The following is a 20,778-nucleotide window of genomic DNA, read 5'->3' as shown; positions in this document are numbered from 1 at the left end:
GCCATAGTCAGTGAATTGAGCCGGGGGTGTGGAGCCGCCAAGATGGAGCCGGCAGCCGGCACTCCCGGCCCTCTGATCATGAACAACAAGCAGCCTCAGCCGCCGCCACCTCCGCCACCTGCAACCGCGCAGCCTCCACCTGGGGCACCGCGGACCGCCGGAGGCCTCCTGCCTGGTGGCAAAGCCCGAGAGTTCAACCGCAACCAGAGAAAAGACTCGGAGGTCAGGAGCTTCGGGGGGCGAGGCTAGCACCAGGCGGGCGGCGCCGGTGGACCCGGGCTCCAGTTCGGGGCCACTTTCGGGTCCAGGCTGGGTTTCCTGGAGGGTTCGGCAGGGGAGTTGTCATTTACAGCGAAAGGAGCAGGAAGCAAGGCTGGCATCCCCGGGGGTCGGAGGAGTGAAGCTGGGGTCCCCGCCCCGAGCTCTGCCGACCGGGAGAAGCTCCCGGAGCCGGTATCGGCTTTTCTGAGGCCCGGGCTGTGGGCGCGGCCTCCGGGCCCCAGCCCCTGGGAAGTCCGCCCCCTGCCCCGTTTCTCGGGTGAAGAGTCTGTGATCTGCGTGCGCTCTAGAGGGCGGGGCGGCTACACCCCCGACCCCCTAATCATCTCCAGCTTCTGGTCCTATGGGTTCCGCGGCGCACGGTGGAGGGCGTGTGTGGGCTGGGAAGGGGCTGGCGAGGGTTGGGAAGGCCCCATCGAGAAGGACTGAGCTAATTAATCAGCACTAATAGTATCAATACTCCGCGCCTGTAGGTCGCGATGCTTGGAAAGGGGAGCAGTCTTGTTGTGCTCTGACCTCAGCCACTGCAGATTCAGGCCACGGTTAGACAGTGCCGGGTGGTCGGTGTGCCCAGATCAGGAATAATTTAAACAGGCGTTGGGGCTCAACATCTCTCTTCTCTCGTTCGTGGGCTGTTCCACCCATTCCGGAGACACCGTAGTCTGGAGCTGACTAGTCACCTCACCCCGAGTTAAAGAATACTCCCACTGCATTCCATTGTAGAATTCATGAATGAAGACACACACGGTAGCAGCGTTTTAGGGCTTCTTAATCAGCATGTTCCCAGAGCACTTACTAGGAAATTTCTTTCACCTGAGACAACCGCGAGGCTGATTAGCAATCAGGTGCTTATTAATAAGAGGGCATTTTTTTTTCTTGTCCAGATATAATGTATCAGGTCATACCTGAGTGATGATGCTATCTTCAGACACCTGAAATCAGTACCTCTCAAGCTCTTGGTTTTTGTTGGCAAGAACAAACTTCTGGTAAAATATTAAAATTTGACAAGTTCCAATCAGATACACTTTGAGCTGGAAGTGAATTATTTGAAAAAGCAATGAAACTGACCTTTTAGTAGCCCTTGCATGATGGGCTGATTTTGCACATCACTGGTGACTTCTTAATAATTTTTCAAGTATGGAGGATTTTAAAAGTGGTAGGGGTGAATCCACTTTCATCGTCAGAGGCATCATAGTTTTTAAATAGTTAACAATTTTCCTAAGTGTTTCCATTAAATGTACTTTCTACCCTTTAATTTCTATGTAGATTCAACACATGGAAGGTCATTCCGTGAACACGTTTAAGCTGAGAGACCTGTCAAAATCTATTTTCTTAGAAATACTGATATAGCTCTTTTTTGAGTCAAAGCTGAAATCAGTAGCTGGAGGCATGCCTGCAGGACAGGGAGGCAGGTATTTGCTGAGAGCCCACTGTGTGCTACATCGTTTTGATTAGTCCTTAAAAAACCTTCAAGATAGATTTTTGTCATCCTCGTTACATAAATGACAAAACTGAAGCTCAGGAACTTAGGAAAGTGTGCAGTCTGATGCCTCTGAATAAGAAGTAGAGTTATTTATGTTATTCATGTTTGAGGGCATGTTATGTCATTTTGTGGGTGGTCATTGTCTTCCCAAGTAGATTGTAATTAAGCTGAGGACTACCTTTTTCTTCACCTCTTCTCTTTTCCCAGAACAAGGCTTCCCAGATGGTGTGTTCTCAGTACTCACATATTTCCAGCAGTAGAAAGATTCTTTGGCATAATCTCTCCTGTGTGTGGGAGGGAAGCCATTTCTGTTCAGCTGCTGCCTTCTCTGTCAGTTCTTGCTGAAATTTGAGAGAAATGCAGGAAGACTGAGGGTGTCAATACTTATTTTGTACTGAGCTGTTGATAGCCCACTAGCCAGAAAGAAATGAGGCTTCTAAAATCATTGCGCCATGTGGAATGATCATTTTACTGCATGGAACACATGGAAGCTTTAGTGTTCATTTATCCAACAAGTATTTATTTGAGTATACACTCTTCATTCAGTCATTTATGCCAAGTACTTTGCTGGGCATTGTGAAATCATTGGTGAGAAGAATGGACACTAAACGGATGCATATGAGTTATGGTAAGTGCCATGAAGGAGTAGTGCAAGGTACTCTGAGAGGGCTTGGTAGGGAGAGCTGAACTAACCCAGAAGACAAAAACATTGTGATAAAAGGTCAGAAAAGTGAAGGCAGTGATGTCTTATAACACAGTGGTGTCTCTGGAAGCATGTGTGTTTGTTCCTTTGGAAAACACTCACAGTGATCTTTTACATAACTCCTTTTCTCAACAGGGCTATTCTGAGTCTCCAGACCTGGAGTTTGAGTATGCTGACACAGACAAGTGGGCTGCAGAGCTCTCAGGTAAGGCAGAGGCTGTCTATTATTTGGTCTTTAATAAAATTGAGAGTGAGTGTCATTTTGGAGTTCATTTTATCTCCTGATTAATACTAGTAATGATATGTTTATATAAAATTTATTATTAGATTCAAGCCCTTCGTATCGCATAACTTTGACTTGTCCTTTACTTTTATGAAACATCTCCACATGGTCAACTCAATTGGCTGTGGCCCAGTCCCACTGTGGACATTGATGTTCTTTGGCCATACATAATCCCCCTGACAGTGGTCTCTCCTTGAACAAGGAGTCCTAAGGAATGCCAGTGAGTGGGTCTACCTCTGTGCCCATCTATTGTTGCCGCTGCTGCTCATATGTAGTATGAAATCAGCCCGAGCTGCTTCTTAAGCCTCCATAGTACAGGCCCTGTTCTCATACCCCTTGAGAGAGACATGTTCGTGGTGGCAGTCAGCCTTTGGCATGGCATGGTGGGATCAATGCGCATTGGACTGGAAATGCCAGGCTTTATGCCTAGCTGGCATCTGGTTATTGGCTGCAAGGGTAGTCAGCATTCTGTTGTGCACATTAGAGCACTGAGACCCCCCTTAGTAATTAGATAGCATCATCCAGGAGTCACTATGACTCAGGGACAGAGTTGGGCCTGGAAGCAGACATCTTACCTTCTCTGCTACTTGTGACCCTGCTATGGGACATGGACATGGAGATAATGACCTTTTTTCTTGATAGAGCTCTATAGCTACACGGAAGGACCAGAATTCCTGATGAATCGAAAATGCTTTGAGGAGGACTTCCGGATGCACGGTGAGACGATTCCCCTACTTCTTGGCTCCTTTCACCCTGCATCCTGAGAGCTACAGGTTTCTCTTAGTCATCTGAATGACCTCAGTCATCCTGGAGTGGCCTGAGAAGCCTGCTGAACCGTAGTTATTCAAGGCCAGATGTGACATGTAGGGTGGGCTTGCAGGTACTCTGGTGGGGGCTTTTCAGAAGTGTGTATCATGAGGGGAACTTTATGTAATTAAATTGCACCCAAAATAGCAGTATTTCAATCACACTTCAAATTCATGAGGCAGTGGTGTGACCCCCTCCCTTATGTAAGGAGTAATTTATCTTTCTGAGCTTCTGATCCTGTGGCAGTCCTGAATTTGATGGGTTAACATGGTGTCTGTTCCACTGGGAGGATTTTTCCAGGCTCCAATCTAAGCAGTCTCTCTCCCGGCAGTGACAGATCGGAAGTGGACCGAGCTGGACACCAACCAGCACCGCACCCACGCCATGAGGCTGCTGGACGGCCTGGAGGTCACTGCCAGGGAGAAGAGGCTCAAGGTGGCTCGGGCGATCCTCTATGTTGCCCAAGGTACTGAGTGGACACCCAGGGACCCCTGACGCCAGCTTCAGTGATGCTGCCCAGTCAGCTGTGGGGAGGGGCACAGCAAGCCGTGCCTTGTGTCTGCTGCCCGGTCAGATGTCTGCTGCCCAGTCAGATGCAGGCAGGAGCGCAGTGAGCCCTGTCTTGTGTCTCTTGCCCGGTCAGATGCGGGCAGGGACGCAGCCATGCCCTGTGTCTGCTGCCCAGTCAGATGCGGGCAGGGACGCAACCATGCCCTGTGTCTGCTGCCCAGTCAGATGCGGGCAGGGACGCAGCCATGCCCTGTGTCTGCTGCGCAGTCAGATGCAGGCAGGAGCGCAGCGAGCCCTGTCTTGTGTCTGTTGCCCGGTCAGATGCGGGCAGGGACGCAGCCATGCCCTGTGTCTGCTGCCCACTCAGATGCAGGCAGGAGCGCAGTGAGCCCTATCTTGTGTCTGTTGCCCAGTCAGATGCGGGCAGGGATGCAGCAATGCCCTGTGTCTGCTGCCCAGTCAGATGCGGGCAGGGACGCAGTGAGCCCTGTCTTGTATCTGTTGCCCAGTCAGATGCGGGCAGGGATGCAGCAATGCCCTGTGTCTGCTGCCCAGTCAGATGCGGGCAGGGATGCAGCAATGCCCTGTGTCTGCTGCCCAGTCAGATGCGGGCGGGAGCGCAGCGAGCCATGCCCTGTGTCTGCAGGCACCTTTGGGGAGTGCAGCTCAGAGGCCGAGGTTCAGTCCTGGATGCGCTACAACACCTTTCTGCTCTTGGAGGTGGGCACCTTCAACGCTCTGGTGGAGCTTCTGAACATGGAAATAGAGTGAGTTCTTCTGAGGGGCTTAAGTAGGGGAAGGGGAAGCGGGGCAGAGGGGCAGAGCTTGCAGAACAACCAGTTTTGAGAGGGTTAAATGGGTCACATGGGGCTCTGTTCTGATCAGTCAGTTTGAATAACAGGCAAGATGCTGACCCAAACCTCGAAGACCACTGAGGGGCCCCACAGCTCACTAACACCAAAGAGCTCATTTGACAATGCAGCTCCTGCCCAGGCCTACAGTGCCCTTCCAAAAAAAAGAAAAAGTGTGAACCTGCACACTCCCTTGAGTTTCCCCTGAGCAGGAGACCAGACACAAGTCTGACACATGGGCGCAAACGACACCTGCTCTGGCCTTTGTCTCCCCTAGTCCTTTGTTCGGACAGGTCAGCTGCTGCTCATCTAAGGAAAACACCATCAGTAGTAAAAGGGCCCCATGGGTGCTTGCATGTCCCGGGCGTTGTTCTAAGGACACTGTACACACTAACTCATCAGTGACGTAGCTGCTGTGACCGTCCCCATTTTGCAGATGAGGAAACTATGGCATGGAGAAATTGAGTGTCAGGGGCATGTGGCTAGGCAGCATTAGGGCCACGATTCCAACCTTGGCAGCCTGGGTCAGGGCCCGAGTGTTGCCCGCTGGGTCCTGTGGGCTCTTGTGCAGTCTGAGTGCATCGCATCGGGTGTTATCTCCTTGCTGGGCAGCACTTGTTGGGGGAGCCACTCCTCTTCCTGCCTGGGGGACGGCGCTGACTCTCACGTCTCTCCCACAGCAACAGTGCTGCCTGCAGCAGTGCGGTGAGGAAGCCAGCCATCTCTCTGGCTGACAGCACGGACCTGAGGTGAGGCGAGCCGCACACCGGGGCTCCCCGAGCGCTACCCAGAGAAGGAGGGCAGGGCGGGCAGGGGCGGGCGCTCTGGGTTTCCTCGCTGTGTGCGCTGCTCTTCTGCACGCACTGATCTGCGGATGCGATGGGCTCGGTGTATGATGAGTAGGCCCTACTGAGGGCTCCCTGGGTGGGCCCTGGGATGAGACCCCCAGAGGAAATCCAGGGTGAAGTTGCTTAGAAGTGTGGCCTCCTGCCCACACTGCTGCCAAGAAGCTTGGTGGAGTGGCTTTTGTATTGGGATGAAGCACGCGATGTGGCTTCTTGTATCAAGCTTGATGCCCATCTGCATGGGGTAGTCCTGACGGCTTCAGGATGTTTCCTGGCTGTGTCCAAAGTTTAGCAGCTGCTAGGCAGCAAGATCACCTTTCCATTTTTGTGAGGATTAGAATACACCTCTTTTTGTGAATTTGGAAGTTTTCAGATTAGATACTGGTAGCGTTCCCTACTGTAGTTAGGGTCCCTGCCCATCGTCCTGCTCGCTCCTGTTTCTGCTCCATCATGGGGTAAACACTTGCTTGTTCTCACCTTGACCATCCTCTGCTTTGTCGGATCCAGCACCCACTTCCACAGCTCACTCCTGCCTCTGTTTTTCTCATTCCAGGAAGCTTAGGGTAGTAAATGCTTTGGGCTATTCTTGCTCATGTCCATCCATTCAGTAGCCATTTATTAAGCATCTGCTTTGAGTAAGCACTCAGACCCTAGAAACACAGAATAGAAGGTCTGGTCTCAACCTTAGCACCAGGGACAAAGAAGGAAACATCACAAGGTGTTTTGTGGGACTGAGTTTTCAGTTTTTGCTACCTTACAGTCCTCGCACCCCTACCTCCACCCCTGCTCCAGCCAGCCTTTGTGTGCAGACTTTTCTCATGTCGGGTGGGATGTGAGGAAGCCAGGGGTGCTCCCTTGATCCTCCATCCTGCCCCCTTACGAGCTGCCTCTTGTTCCCAGGGTCTTGCTCAACATCATGTACCTGATTGTGGAGACCGTTCACCAGGAGTGTGAGGGTGATAAGGCCGAGTGGAGGACGATGCGACAGACCTTCAGGGCTGAGCTGGGTAGGACTCGGGGGCCCTGGCTGGAGGCCTTCCTGGGAATGGAGGCTGGAGGGCTTTGGGAGGGTGCTATTGCTGCCGATGGTCGTGATACCTTGGTGTCCCCCAGGTTCCCCGCTGTACAACAGTGAGCCATTTGCCATCATGCTCTTTGGGATGGTGACCAAATTTTGCAGTGGCCATGCGCCTCACTTTCCCATGAAAAAGGTTCTCTTGCTGCTCTGGAAGACAGTGTTGGTGAGCATTTCCTTGGAGGGGAACTCAGGTGCTCGGGGGCAGGGGAGGAGGGAGATTTTCACTGTGTATCCTTTTGGTTATTGAATTATATGAATACATAACTGCTTTAGTTAAATAAAACTCTGAAAGAAGGGTCCTGAAAGGAAATGACAAAAAAGTGTCACTTTGAGCTCACAGCAGCCAAAGAGGACTTGGCGTTTGAATCAAAATAGGTGGTTGGTTCCCTGGTTCCTGGAAACTGTTTTCTGCAGTCATGAAACACCTTCTCCCCAGACAGGCTGCTCTTTGAACCTGGAGCTTGTAAAGTGATTCGAGGCAAGATTAGAGCTGGTGTAATAGGGCCCCTCAGTCAGATGTCACTGGAAAGAAGAAAGGGTGAGCCCTGAGCTTACATTATCCTCAGGGTATGGTGTAAAAGCTTACTTTCTTTCTAGCTAGGGAAGGATTGGGTCCAGGAGAGCAGGCCGGCTTTCACCCTTGGCTTGGGGGCCATGCTCAGTAGCCAGACCCTTGCCAGACCAGGAGCACTTTCTGCTAGGAGGAGTGACCCGGGAGGACAGAGGAGCTGGAGTCTGTACTCTTGCTCTCCTCGGGCCTCACCTTCCCATCTTCCATAATGGGCCAGCTCTGCGGAGTCAGAGCTCAGTGAGTATAGGCCCCTTCAGAGTGGTCTACACATTTCATTTTGGCTAGAAGCCTGTTGGTTGCCTGTGAAGCCTCATTGAAGCCAGAGAGGAAAGCAGTTGTACTGCTCAGAAACAATGAAATGAAGCAACCTAAAATCATTGAGCTCTACTGGGGTTTTACTTCTAGGGTGATGTTTAGGTGAAGATTTTTTTGTTTTCTTAATTTGAGCATCCAGCATTGTATTCCCAATTTAACTTTGAAAGACTAGCATGTACAGCTTTTGAAGCATTTGAGTGTCACTTACTTTTCTAGGAACTTGAAGGGTTAAGCTCTTCAGACAGCCTTTGTTCCTACTTAGGAGTCTGTGGTCCACACCGAGCTGTGTGTGCTTCTGCACCAGGCTTTGTCAGCCTGTCTGTCTGTCAGCCTGTCTGTCTCTCCTTGCCCCCCCTTTCTCCTCTCCCATGATGATGTCGCTTGCTTCTCTTGGAGGTGGGCCGAGGCCCTTGTTCAGAGGTTGCGTGGTCTCTGTAAAGCTGTGGTGTCACAGATAACTTTCGAGCCTGACACAGACAGGGACTTGTGGACATGTTGACCTGGCTCCACGCCTGTCTGATGCAGTGCACTCTGGGCGGCTTTGAGGAGCTGCAGAGCATGAAGGCCGAGAAGCGCGCTATCCTGGGGCTCCCCCCGTTGCCTGAGGACAGCATCAAGGTCATCCGCAACATGAGGGCCGCCTCACCCCCAGCCTCTGCCTCTGACCTGATTGAGCAGCAGCAGAAACGGGGCCGTCGGGAGCATAAGGTGAGGGCGACGAGGTCCCCATGACTCCTGAGGGTTCTCAGGGTACACAGGTGCAGTGGCAGGGTCCCTTGATGAGCCCCAGGTTGCTGCAAGTCCCCTCTGACCAGTGAGTCAGTGTGCATGCCTTTAGGGCAGGGACACTCTGTCCCCAGCCCAGGGGCCAGGATCTAGTGGGCATTAAGCACGTGGCACTTCTGAGGGACTCTGGGGCAAGAAATGATTTGTCACATGGGCCCAAGACCGTGCCTTGCTCTCGGGTTTTTCCACTGCTCCTGGCTCTTCCTTCCACCTTTCTGTATGATTGCCTCTCCAGCCTCCGTGCCCCTTACTTGTTCGTTGGTTGGCTCTTGTGTGACCTCCCTTCCCTTTGCTTTCAGGCACTCATAAAGCAGGACAACTTGGATGCCTTCAACGAGCGGGATCCCTACAAGGCTGATGACTCTCGAGAGGAGGAGGAGGAGAATGATGACGACAACAGTTTGGAGGGGGAGACGTTCCCCCTTGAGCGGGATGAGGTCATGCCTCCCCCACTGCAGCACCCCCAGACCGACAGGCTGACTTGCCCAAAGGGGCTCCCGTGGGCTCCCAAGGTCAGGTGAGTCTCAGACCTCCTGAATGCTCTTCACTCCTGAAACCAGAGTCATCATTCCCGCAGGCCTGTCATCTGGCCTGAGTTGTCACATGAGGTCCTGTGCAAGGCCAGGATGTCCTTGACCTTGGGATGAACCTCTCTTGAAGTGCCCAGTGCTGGCCTGGCACAAAGAGGCCTTATATGGCTCTCAAGTCAGGAACGTGGATTAGCTCTTGGTTAGACGTGATACTAGTAAAAGGAAATAGAAAAAAATTAAAACAAGGACATTTAAGGGAACCCATCTCTACTCTCCCAGGGATTGTGTATGACATTTGACAGAAAATTACAGATTAAGGGTTTCTCTGGTGGCTCAGAGGTTAAAGGGTCTGCCTGCAATGCGGGAGACCTGGGTTCGGTCCCTGGGTCAGGAAGATCCCCTGGAGAAGGGAATGGCAATCCCCTCCAGTATTCTTGCCTGGAGAATCCCATGGACGGAGAAGCCTGGTGGGCTACAGCCCCACGGGGTCGCATAGAGTTGGACACGACTGAACGATTTCACTTACTTACTTACTTGCTTATAGATTAAGGAAGAATTTCTTTGGAACCATAATTAAGACGTTTGAGATACATGTGCGTGAATCCATGGATTTGAAGGTTCCTGTATGCATATAAATGGAATCTGTTTGAAAGGGTATCAACTTAAGAAATAGATGAACATAGGAAAGGATATAGAAGTCATTTTCTTGATCTAAGTAAAGCCCCAGTTTTCAGTGATCTGTGATGGGGATACAGAACAAGTCATCAGAAAATGCAAGCTAGCCTAATAGTCTGAGACAGGACAATATGACTCATATGAAAAAAGGGGTAGTTTACAGCTGTAATTGGAACTGTCATAAATATCTGAGAAATTCTGTTGACAGACTTGTTATTAATGTCAAGTACGCTTGAATAAAGTATGCTTTTAAGTTTGATGTAGCACCTTAATTTTATGAGTAAATTAGTTACACTTAGTATGTTTTCAGAGTATTGATCCAACAGCGTTATGAAGGACCTTAAAATAGTCTGAAGGTTTCAGTTCTTTTTTTTTTTTTTTTTTTTTTCAAAAAAACAATTGTGGGAGACTTTTGGCTTCACAATTTCTGGACGTTCTGTGTTTTGCTAACCATGAGGCCTTGAGGTAACTTGTAAGAAAACCACAGTCTTTTCCTTTGCCAGGGAGAAAGACATTGAGATGTTCCTCGAGTCCAGCCGCAGCAAGTTCATAGGTTACACTCTGGGCAGGTGAGTATGATCTGAGTGCCTTTTAAAGAAAGGTAGTGGGAAGGTCACCCTCCCGGCCTCAGCTGTGTGAGAACCCAGACCTAACACGGGGCCTTTGTTCTTCTCCAGTGACACGAACACAGTGGTGGGGCTGCCCAGGCCAATCCACGAAAGCATCAAGACTCTGAAACAGGTAGGTGGCCTCAGGTAAGCTTTTGGCCTGGTTTGGTCCCAAGTGAGTAAAGTGAGACCAAGCCTGTTGGGAGAAGCCTTTTTAAATTTCTGTCTGCCTGAAGGAACGAGGGGTGGAGGAGTAGGTGGACAGTGGCAGTATGCTTGAAAACACTTTTTCATACATTTTACTTATTTTAACTGAACTTTTTTGTTGGGTACTTACAGGGGTACCCATTAAAAATTATATTAACTGACTGTTGGCGTTTTAAGGGGCCTAGGAAATAGCCTCCGTTTTCCTTGCCCGAGTTCAGGGAGTTGAGTTAGAGGAGCAGGCAGATGGAGATTCAAATGCCAGCTTTGTTGCCGATGGAGTGATACGAGAGCACAGCTGCAGGAGGTGTCCTGACTCCTCCCTTCTCTCGCCTACCCAGACCAGAGAGGGCGGAACCCTGCTCAGCCTAGGCAAGGAGCGGAAGAGTACACAGGCTTTTCTTTTTCCTTAAGAGAGAAGAGAAAGAGGTTGGGCTGAGACTGTCCGGTTCCTCCTCCCATACTGGCCAGTCAGGAAGGGGAGGAGTGATGGGGGGGCGGCAGGGAGAGACCAGGGCGTTTGGTACACACGTGTCCCTCCAGTGGGAGGAAACAGCACAGTGAGGAAGAGGTGTGTCCCCTAAGAGCGTATCTGGAATGTAAATGTTCATGTTTTTGAAATATATTTTTGAAATTTGTAGTATTAGGTGGGCCTCATGCAGTTAGGCTTTTTGAGTATTTGAGTACTTGGTTCTGAGTACTTGAGTCCTGGATTCTGCTTTTAAATTTCCTCCTATAGCTGTAGCTATCTGAAGGTCCCCTTCTCTCCTTTAATTTGCCTTTTTTCCCCCTAATCTGTTGTGTGCTTTTTTTATACTGGTTTTAAGAGATAAGTGCCCACTTAGAAAAATATCTTGGGTTTGGGTTTTAGTTCAGGATCTCTGTGGTGATTTAGCGCTCTTCCAGAAGATGATGTTTGAGGAAAATTGCATGGGGTCTTTCCCAGGTGTGGGCATTTGGCCAGAGAATGTGGGGTGTTTATCCTAATGCCTCTTTCCCTCTCTCTCCAGCACAAGTACACGTCAATTGCAGAGGTCCAGGCACAGATGGAGGAGGAGTACCTTCGCTCTCCTCTCTCGGGGGTGAGTTGGGCGCCTTCCTCAGCTCCCAGGATCCTGGCCGTTCCCAGCAGTGTATGGGCCTAGGCTGCAGAGTACCCTGGCCTGCCCTCACATGGCTCCCAGTCTAGCTCCCGCTGCTGGGCTGCTGCGTGTCAGGTGCAGGGGTCAGAGCAGACTCTGGGCCCGCCACCTACCTCTGAATCCCAGCTCCACCCTTGGTGGATGGTGACATAGGCAAGGTACTCGCTCTCCTTCTGCTTTCCCTTCCTCGCCTGTTAAATGGAAATAACAATGGTACTTTTTTCATAGAGTTGTAGTAAGGATTCATTGTGTCTTTACAAGTGAAGTACCTGGCACATTTTGTTATTAAAAGTTTGTGATCATCATTAGCATTGTCGTTTCCGTCCATCCTTACAGATTCTCCTGCAGCCAGCTAGCAGGCAGGCTCAGGAGGGCACTGTCAGGACCAGGCTTTGTATCAGTGCCCCTTATACCCATTGTGTTGAAAGGGAGAAGAGGAAGTCGAACAGGTCCCTGCAGAAACTCTCTACCAAGGCTTGCTCCCCAGCCTGCCACAGTACATGGTGAGTGCGCGCCTCCTGAGCGCTCTGCCTGCCATGGGGTCACCTCCCCACAACATAGGCCTTGAGAGCCTGCCCACCGGTGTCCTTGAGCCCCTCCTTGTGCCCCCTGAGCACCTCTAAAAGCACTGCCTCTCAGGACTTTGTGCTGCCCGGGGCGCCCTCAGCCACGCTGTGTGAATGTCTGCTCCTCCCCAGATAGCGCTGCTGAAGATCCTGCTGGCCGCAGCTCCCACCTCAAAGGCCAAAACAGACTCGATCAACATCCTAGCTGATGTCCTGCCTGAGGAGATGCCGTGAGTACCAAGTCTTGCATGTTGAGGATGTACAGAAAGGGGGCGTGTCTGCCTTTCAGCCCACGTTTGCCAGCAGCGGTGGTTCTTTGCTTTGTTGTTGCTGCTGCTGCTGCTGCTATGTTAGCTCAGCTTCTCTGCAGATTAACTTTAGGGTGTTCCTGGTTTCAAAGAAAGAAAATGTACTGGGTAAAATACTTAGTTTTACTGCTTGTGAGGACATTTTCATCTAGTTGGCCTGGATTCTAGTGTAGTCTCTGCGACTGAGTAAATCAGAGAAGTCACTTCCTCTTCCTCCTCTGTTAAATGAATGGAGCTGTGTCTGACATTTCCCCAAGTGCTCCCTTGAAAGCTATATGATTAGGACATTAGGACATACATTTTCAGCTTCTGCACAAAAATCAGCCTTACTGGAACCGGGTGTAGATTCTTTACTGTTCACCAGTGAACTGGCATGAAAAATATTTTTGTGTGTCTCAGGGTAATAGTGAAATCTTTAGGGGTTCTTCCTCCCTGGGGCCCTGATCTCATCCTTTTGATGTGAGAGTACAAACTCAGATCACGTTCTACTTTGAGAAGGACCGGGAACCTGATCTCCTGCCCGCCTGCCAGAACTGCCCAGCTCTGAGCCTCTCTGGTGGGCTCGCCCCTTGAGTGGAGCAGGGATAGCGCAGTGATGGAGTAGGAGGGGTGGCCAACACCAGAGTGGGCGTTCTAGACCACCAGGCCATCCGGTGGTGCTTGGAAAAAGGATTCCAGAGTTAAATATTAAATCTCCTCTTGTAAAGGTTTATAGCTAACTCCTTAATTAAGAACTTAACTCCTAAATTAAGAAACTGATTTAAGTAAATGCTTCCTAAATTTATCTAACTCCGAACCCCTTTTCCCCATAACATGAGCCATCTCAATATGCTGGTATTCCAACAGAACATTCTCTGAGGAACACAAATACGTATGGTGGCAGAAGCTTAAGGAAGATCTTGAGATGAGAAGTTCATTTTTGGAGGAAAAGCAGGGAAATAGGCTAAGAATATGTTGGGGCATCACAAGGAAGAAGTCAGTTGTACTGAGCCAGATTGCTTGGGAGGTGGGTGAGAGGAGCCGGGCCTAACCTCTGAGATGTCCGTAGGGTGGAGGGTTAGGTGGGAGCTCTGCCCCAAGAAGGCTCTGGGGTCCTGTCTCCTGGGAGCGCCAGGCAGGAGGTGCTGCACGTGCTGGGAGCTCACCAGGGGTTGTGCTTCCAGCACCACAGTGCTGCAGAGCATGAAGCTGGGAGTGGATGTGAACCGCCACAAAGAGGTCATCGTTAAGGCCATTTCTGCCGTCCTGCTGCTGTTACTCAAGCACTTCAAGCTGAACCACGTCTATCAGGTATCTACAGCCCCTTCTTTCTGTCCATGAGGCCAGGACCTTGGGCAGTGCCGCTCCTCTGGCCCCAAAGAATAGAGGCCTGGGCTTCACACCTCCCTAAGCTCTGCGTGAATGTGCAAATAAACAGTCCTCCACATGAGGCCTCTTATCACTAGAGAAAGGGTGAGATCCCAAGGGGCATGCTTATTTTTTCTCCTGTTGCTTTCAGTTTGAGTACATGGCCCAGCACCTGGTGTTTGCCAACTGCATCCCTTTGATCCTAAAGTTCTTCAATCAAAACATTATGTCCTACATCACTGCCAAGAACAGGTGACAAGGACCAGGGATCAGGAAGGGGTGGGTATGGCCAGATGGCAGGGCTCCTGGCTGGCCTCTTCCACTGAGCCCAGTCAGCATCCACAAGCTGGTGCTTTGCCAGATGTGCGGATCCAAAGATGAAAGAGACGTGGTCTGTAGAAAATGCCAGTTTGTCAAGCCTGAGTCTGGCTAGTCTGGTGACAGGTGACTCAGTCTGCCTGTGCCTGGGTGGGAGGATTCTCGTCCTGGGCTCCAGTACTGCCCTCGGTCCTCCTGCATCCCCCATTCTTTTGAGGAGACTGGCGGGGCTGCCTGCCCTCTGCCAGGAGCTTGGCCATGTGCAGTGTGATGCCTTGTCTGCCCTTACCCCGCCTCATCACCTGGTGCCGGCTGTACTTGACTCTGACTGCTTGTCACTGTGATGCACCACAAGCTCAGCTGTCAGCCAGACACAGTCTCCAGTAGGGGTTTGGCGTAAATTAACTGCCTTGAGAAATCTACCCCCGGACCCCAGGTTTATTGCTGAGGGATACCGTGCTCTCTCCACCCCTCACAAGATTACAAGCTTGTTTCTGGCTACAGAGGGGTCTTACGTGTCCTCTTGTAGCAGGTGTTTTCCTGTCAGGGTAGTGCAGGCAAGGTAGATTACTGTTGCTGCTCCTGCAAGTCAGAGAGGAGAGCCAGGCGCCAGCGGCTGTTCTGCCAGGCCCCAGCCCTTGCTCACGGTGGGTGCCTTGTTCTCTTGCCCCCTGCAGCATCTCTGTCTTGGACTACCCTCACTGCGTGGTGCACGAGCTGCCAGAGCTGACTGCCGAGAGTCTGGTGAGTAGCTGGCCTGTGCCCCGGCGCTCCCTGGGTAAGGGCCGGACTGGAGATCCTGCCTCCTCCCCCAGGGGAAAGGTGTCTTTACAGGTCAGCTCACTGTTGAGTGCCTGGCTTTTGAAGCACTGACATTGCATAGGAGGACCAGAGAGGGAACCTTGTAGGAACATTTGGATTTAGAAATAACTTTGTCAGGACTGTGGTCTTCAGGGGCTGCTGACGCAGAGCTCACCTGGTCGAGTTCTTTCCTTCTCCCCACACTGGAACTCTGGGGCCACAGCTCTGAGGGAGCCTGGGTGCGTCAGGTAGTGGGGGCTGAGGCCGGGCCCCCAATATCATGCTCCACATTTCCTGCAGGAAGATTCTAGGGAGCACCCCCTACCCTCTGCCAGCTTCTGGGATGGCATTCCCCCTGGACTGAGGAGAGGAGAGGGTTCCTGGTACCCACATGGAGCAACCCAGCAGTGCTGAGGTCCTACATGGGAGGGCCTGGGAAACTGTGGGGCACCTGCAGCTGTGTAGGAGATGATGGTTCCTGGGTTTTCCCTGCAGGAAGCAGGTGACAATAACCAGTTTTGCTGGAGAAACCTCTTTTCTTGTATTAATCTGCTTCGGATCTTGAACAAGCTGACAAAATGGAAGCACTCAAGGACAATGGTGAGTCAGCACAGCCAGCAGGCATGAGTCCCAGCGCTTAAAGCAGAGTGCCACACACCGTCCTGTCCCCTTCACATGGGGACAGGGAGTCCTCAGGGCTGCTGGAGCAGCCACATCCTCCTCACCTAACTCTCCTGTGGCCACATCCTTAGATGTTGAGGGTGGATCCCTCGTTCCTTGATGAGTTGAACTAGAAGCTGGAAGAGGCACAGTCATGCACTGAGACAAATTCACGTGTAATATAGACAGAATTTTGTTTGTCCTCTTAATCTCCACTGGTAACATAACCAGGGTTCTGAGAATCGTCTCAACCCTGAGTCTGTGGATGCCTCGGGTGGGGAGGCCCACTAACCCCCTGAAAGTGTATGTACCTGCACATAGGGATACTTTGGGTGACGGAATCCATAGCTTTCTTCAGATTCCAGAATGACCCATAACTCGGGTGACCAACCATCCAGGTTTGCCTGGGACTTTCCCAGTTTTAGCCAGGAGACTTTAGTGGAAGTCATATGTCCTAAGGAACTCTTTAGTCTGAGGAAGACTGTAACAGCTGGCCACCCTGCCCGTAACCCTGGAGGGACAGCAGCGGATGATGGAGCAGGGTTTATTTCTGCCCTCAACATGGCCTCCCTCCTGCCCCCTCCCAGATGCTGGTGGTGTTCAAGTCGGCCCCCATCCTGAAGCGGGCCCTGAAGGTGAAGCAGGCCATGATGCAGCTGTACGTGCTGAAGCTGCTCAAGGTGCAGACCAAGTACCTGGGGCGGCAGTGGCGGAAGAGCAACATGAAGACCATGTCTGCCATCTACCAGAAGGTGCGGCACCGGCTCAACGACGACTGGGCCTACGGCAACGGTGAGGCTCCGAGCAGCCCGCACGTGCCCAGTGCCGCTTCGGTAGCATCGGGATGGGGAGCCCAGGAGGGACCTGGAGAACCTGCCAGGCTTGTGGCTGTGGTCCTCCTGGCTCCTCTCTGGGCCTCCTCTCTCCTTGTCCAGGAATTGTCACAAGACTTTCTCCGACCTCTCATCCTTTCTCTCACCCCTGCAGCTGCCTTGGTCCTGGTCACCGAAATTCTCACAGCTCCTGATGGCTTCCCTGCCTCTAGTTCCTTTCCCTCCCATCAGTGCCGCAGACTTTGCCCTAGTGATATTTATAAAACCCAGATCTGGTGGTGGTATCTCTCTGAGTAAAATCCTCTTTGACTTCTGATTTCCCTGAGAATTAGAGCCAAACTCTTAACACATAAGGCCCACACATGGTCCCTCCCTGTCTTCTATAATCTGTTCCACTTTCTCAGCCCAGCTCCCATCACACCTAGGGCTCTGAGCACATTGGCCATCCTGTCCCGGACTTTTGTTCCCTCTCCTGGCAGAATGCCTCCCTGTACCCCTCTGTATCTGCACGTGTTCCTCCCCTCCCCACCTTGGTCTCCCTGGCAGAGTGGGTCTTCCTGGTACCCTCAAGCATGCTGCCGCACCCTTAGAATTCCTGACCACGGCACCAGGGCCACAGGACTGCATCTGCACTCCTAACACCCTGAATTTGTACAGAGCCAGGGTGGCCCACAGCACGTGGTCAGGGAATTGAGAGAATAAGCAAACGGGGGTATCTGCAGGTTCCTGCCTCTTATCTGGGAGAGCCAGGGGGAATGTGACTTTCAGAGAAGTGTTGTGCTCCTGGCTTTCCTTCAGCAGATCCACACAAACTGCTGTATAGCCTCTTTCTCTGTAGCTCTGGCATTTCGCCTTTGACCTGACTTTCCTGTGTACCTGGGAAAGAAGTCCTGTAAGTCTTCCCGAGGGTTGGGCTTGGAAGTTTCCTGCTATTGGTTGACATTGAACAGTCCAAGCCCAGGCCTGCATGGCCCTGAGCCGCAGTGACCCCAAGGGGAGCTGCCACAAGGCTTTGGCTCCCAACATAACATGTCCTTCTGCTTCGTCGTAGATCTCGATGCCCGGCCTTGGGACTTCCAGGCAGAGGAGTGTGCCCTCCGTGCCAACATCGAGCGCTTCAACGCCCGGCGCTATGACCGGGCCCACAGCAACCCTGACTTTCTGCCTGTGGATAACTGCCTGCAAAGTGTCCTGGGCCAGCGAGTGGACCTCCCTGAGGACTTCCAGATGAACTATGACCTCTGGTTAGAAAGGGAGGTCTTCTCCAAGCCCATTTCCTGGGAAGAGCTGCTGCAGTGAGGCTCCTGGGCAAGAGGCTGAAAATGAAAGAAGGGGTGATCTCCAGGTACCCCAGGGGCTGTCCTGGTTCCTTGCTGCAGTGCTCCCTTCCTCCTCCAGGTGGCAGCACATCCCTACCGTGCCCTTCTGAGCCAGTGCTGGGCTGGTGGGCAAGTCTGGATCTGGCTTCTCTTTGATTCCCAGGGTCCTGCTCCGGAGTGGTCATCTCTCTGCTTGAGATCCTGTCTTCCTTCACTCTTCCTTGCCCTCCTCTCTTGGACATGGTTGCAGCTCCTCTGTCATTCCACCCAAGGCTGGAATGGGCTGGGAATGCATTATGTCTGAATTTCAGGGGTCATGCTCACTCTTCTGAGACACAAATCCTTGGCATGTCAGCTTGCCAAAGAAGGAGGGCTTGGGATTAGAGCGGAATCTTGGCCTTGCTCTGGGGGTTTCTGATGTCATTCCAGCCTCTTGCTAGGTTTCATCCAGAAGCAATTGCAGAGGCTCCTGCAGCTGCCTCAGCAGTTTGGTTTTGGATAGGGTTAGGGGAGGAGAAGAAGCCTCCCTTAATCAGAGGGGCCATTTTTTTTTTCTTGGTGTGTGAGGTCTGTAAATATCTATATATACATCTGTGTGTATTGTGTCATGTTGAGGTTTTTAATGTGTTTGTGTATTCTGTTTACATTAAAAGGAAGCAAAACCAATGCCCATTGCCTTGTCTGCAGGAAACGTGGCCCCTGAACATCTCCTCCAGGTCTAGAAAGTGGGTTTTCTTGCCAGCATTGATAGATCACCCCCTTGTCCCTGCCGAACTGCCCACTTTTCCCATCTGAGGGGGAAGGAGAGGGGGAGTTGGTACTTGGCCCGAGTGTTCTTACCCCAGTCAATCTGGTTTTGCCCCAGGGCTCCCAGCCCCAGGGCTTGGGGTTGCTGAAGTGATTAAGTTGTCTGCACCCCCCCTGGGTTAGAGATAATTACACTAGGAGCCCCAGGTTTCTCTGGCTCACACCCTTGAGCTGGCCTCAGCCAAACCAATTCCAGTACTAGGAGGGGAGGGGCCAGGTTAGAGAAGGGGTGGACTGTCCTGGGCCCTCCCTGGGCAGGTGCTTGGGGACTGAGAGGAGACTTAAGTGCCCAGAGCCTGGGGAAGCAGACCATGAGGAGTCCTGGGAAAGAGAGGGTCAGCAGGCCCACGTGGCTGAAGAAAAAGCAAGGCGCACCTTTGTGTTCAGTGTCAGTGTGAGGCCTCCTGGAGCCTGCCTCCAGCCTTTGGACCCCTGGATACATCTGCCTCGATGTATACACCTCACTCGATCTTGAGGCTCTGCTTCTGAGGATCTTATGTTCTGATGCTGGGAAAGGGTGCCCCCTTTCCAGAACTGCTACAAGTTTCCTTTTCTCACCTGTAGGCCATGTATGGGGTTTTTCTAAGTCTCCAAGGGGTCTTGACTTAGGAAGGAAATGTATTCTGGGGGAATTCTCCCCTTTGTTGGCTTTTTGTTCAGTACCTGCCCACTAAGCCTCAGTCCAGGCCCAGAGCTGGGCTTTCAGGATGGATCTTGATGCACCAGCGTGATTATGAGCAGCCTGGTGCAGCCAGCAGTGTGTTCTGTGTGTAAGTCACACGGCCTAAGAAATGGAAAGTCCCTGCAATTGTCCTTTACCACAAAGTAACTTGCACAGGACAAGGGGATTCAACACAATTTATGTGTACATGATGGATTCTCTGCTCTTTTCTACTAGGATCAATAGCAAGTGTGTATTTTGAGACTGCAGTCTGAGTAAGATAAATTTTCACATTCTTATTTCACCACACAGCCTGGCTTCCTGAACCCACCTGTTGCTGGTGCTGCTAAGTCGCTTCAGTCGTGTCCGACTCTGTGCAACCCCATAGACGGCAGCCCACCAAGCTCCCCTGTCTCTGGGATTCTCTAGGCAAGAACACTGGAGTGGGTTGCCATTTCCTTCTCCAATGCATGAAAGTGAAAAGTGAAAGTGAAGTCGCTCAGTCATGTCCGACTCTTCACGACCCCATGGACTGCAGCCTACCAGACTCCTTCGTCCTTGGGATTTTTCAGGCAAGGGTACTGGAGTGGGTTGCCGTTGCCTTCTCCGTGAAGCCACCAAGCTGAGGCTTTGACCTCCTTCCCAGTTTTTTATTTCCCCTATCTCTCCTCTGAAGCTTCACCTTAACAAAGGTGCCATTTTCTCTCTTGGTTTGCAAAGATCTGTAAATATCTTTCTATATATCTATGCAGAATGAACACAGAATATCAAAGCTGCACAGGCCAGTAAAGCTTGGGCAGGTGAATCCTACATCTGCTGGCGCAGGAGGGGAAGGGCCTTAACCATGGCCACAGAGAGTGCTCTGGCAGGTTGGCCATTTGAAGCCGGGTCTGGGCCGAGCCTGCTGTGGGTGTCCTGAGTGTCGAGGTGAACAGGACACCACGCTCTTACTTTCCTTGAGAAGCTCACGGTTGATGGACAGCTGGCCAGAAAGGCAAGTGGAAGCAGTGATGTGGCAGAGACAGACACCTGGAGGGCCTCACGGGGCCCGCTGCTCCTAGCCAGTGCCCTCCCGCTGGGGTAGGGGCAGGGCGAGGGGAGCCTGCAGTTGTTGAGGGGAAGGCGGGGGCTCCAGCATCAGGAACAAGGGCTCCGAGAGCACATGCTTTGTGCTCACAGCAGGGATGAGCCAGTGGCCGAGGCTGTTCTCCCCCTGTTGGATACAGGAAATGCCCAGTTCCTGAGGGCTCCGTTCCTGTCTGGGGCTGCAGAGGGTCTGTGCACTGGGGTTATAATTCAGGCTGATGTATAAAGGATTGGGAGCGCCTGGGGCTGAAGATTGAATGGCTCTAATGAGAAGCATTTCCTGATGCTGGATTGACACTGGAAGCTGAGACTGAAGGGCATGCTAGCTAGGGCTCTCCTCTCCGGGTCTGGTGTCTGGGCCCCTGCCAGGATCAAGATTTAGGGCTTCTCTGAGTGGGACCC

The 20,778-nt window shown here is 51.8% G+C and overlaps 1 protein-coding gene across 1 annotated transcript; it reads left to right on the top strand.

Moving 5' to 3' along the window:
* Positions 1–18,488, top strand: STRIP1 (striatin interacting protein 1). Its single transcript, XM_061121201.1, has 21 exons — positions 1–222; positions 2,601–2,670; positions 3,391–3,465; positions 3,887–4,021; positions 4,712–4,832; positions 5,597–5,665; positions 6,662–6,768; positions 6,875–7,002; positions 8,251–8,433; positions 8,811–9,028; positions 10,220–10,285; positions 10,394–10,457; positions 11,539–11,610; positions 12,099–12,173; positions 12,369–12,466; positions 13,708–13,834; positions 14,043–14,143; positions 14,887–14,953; positions 15,506–15,610; positions 16,258–16,462; positions 17,555–18,488. Exons 1-21 carry the CDS (start codon positions 43–45, stop codon positions 17,800–17,802), a joined length of 2,514 nt encoding a protein of 837 aa, XP_060977184.1. The 5' UTR covers positions 1–42; the 3' UTR covers positions 17,803–18,488.
* Positions 18,489–20,778: the final 2,290 nt, after the last annotated feature.

This window comes from Dama dama, chromosome 20, assembly GCF_033118175.1.
Source record: "Dama dama isolate Ldn47 chromosome 20, ASM3311817v1, whole genome shotgun sequence".
Taxonomy (NCBI): Eukaryota; Metazoa; Chordata; class Mammalia; order Artiodactyla; family Cervidae; genus Dama; species Dama dama.
This window is presented reverse-complemented; position numbering and strand designations above follow the sequence as displayed.

Excerpts from the sequence above, each read along its gene's own strand:
- STRIP1 (XM_061121201.1), top strand. The coding sequence starts at position 43 with ATGGAGCCGGCAGCCGGCACTCCCGGCCCTCTGATCATGAACAACAAG. Across the intron at positions 5,666-6,661 it reads GCTGACAGCACGGACCTGAG|GGTCTTGCTCAACATCATGT; the intron begins GTGAGGCGAGCC and ends TCTTGTTCCCAG. Across the intron at positions 8,434-8,810 it reads GGGGCCGTCGGGAGCATAAG|GCACTCATAAAGCAGGACAA; the intron begins GTGAGGGCGACG and ends CTTTGCTTTCAG.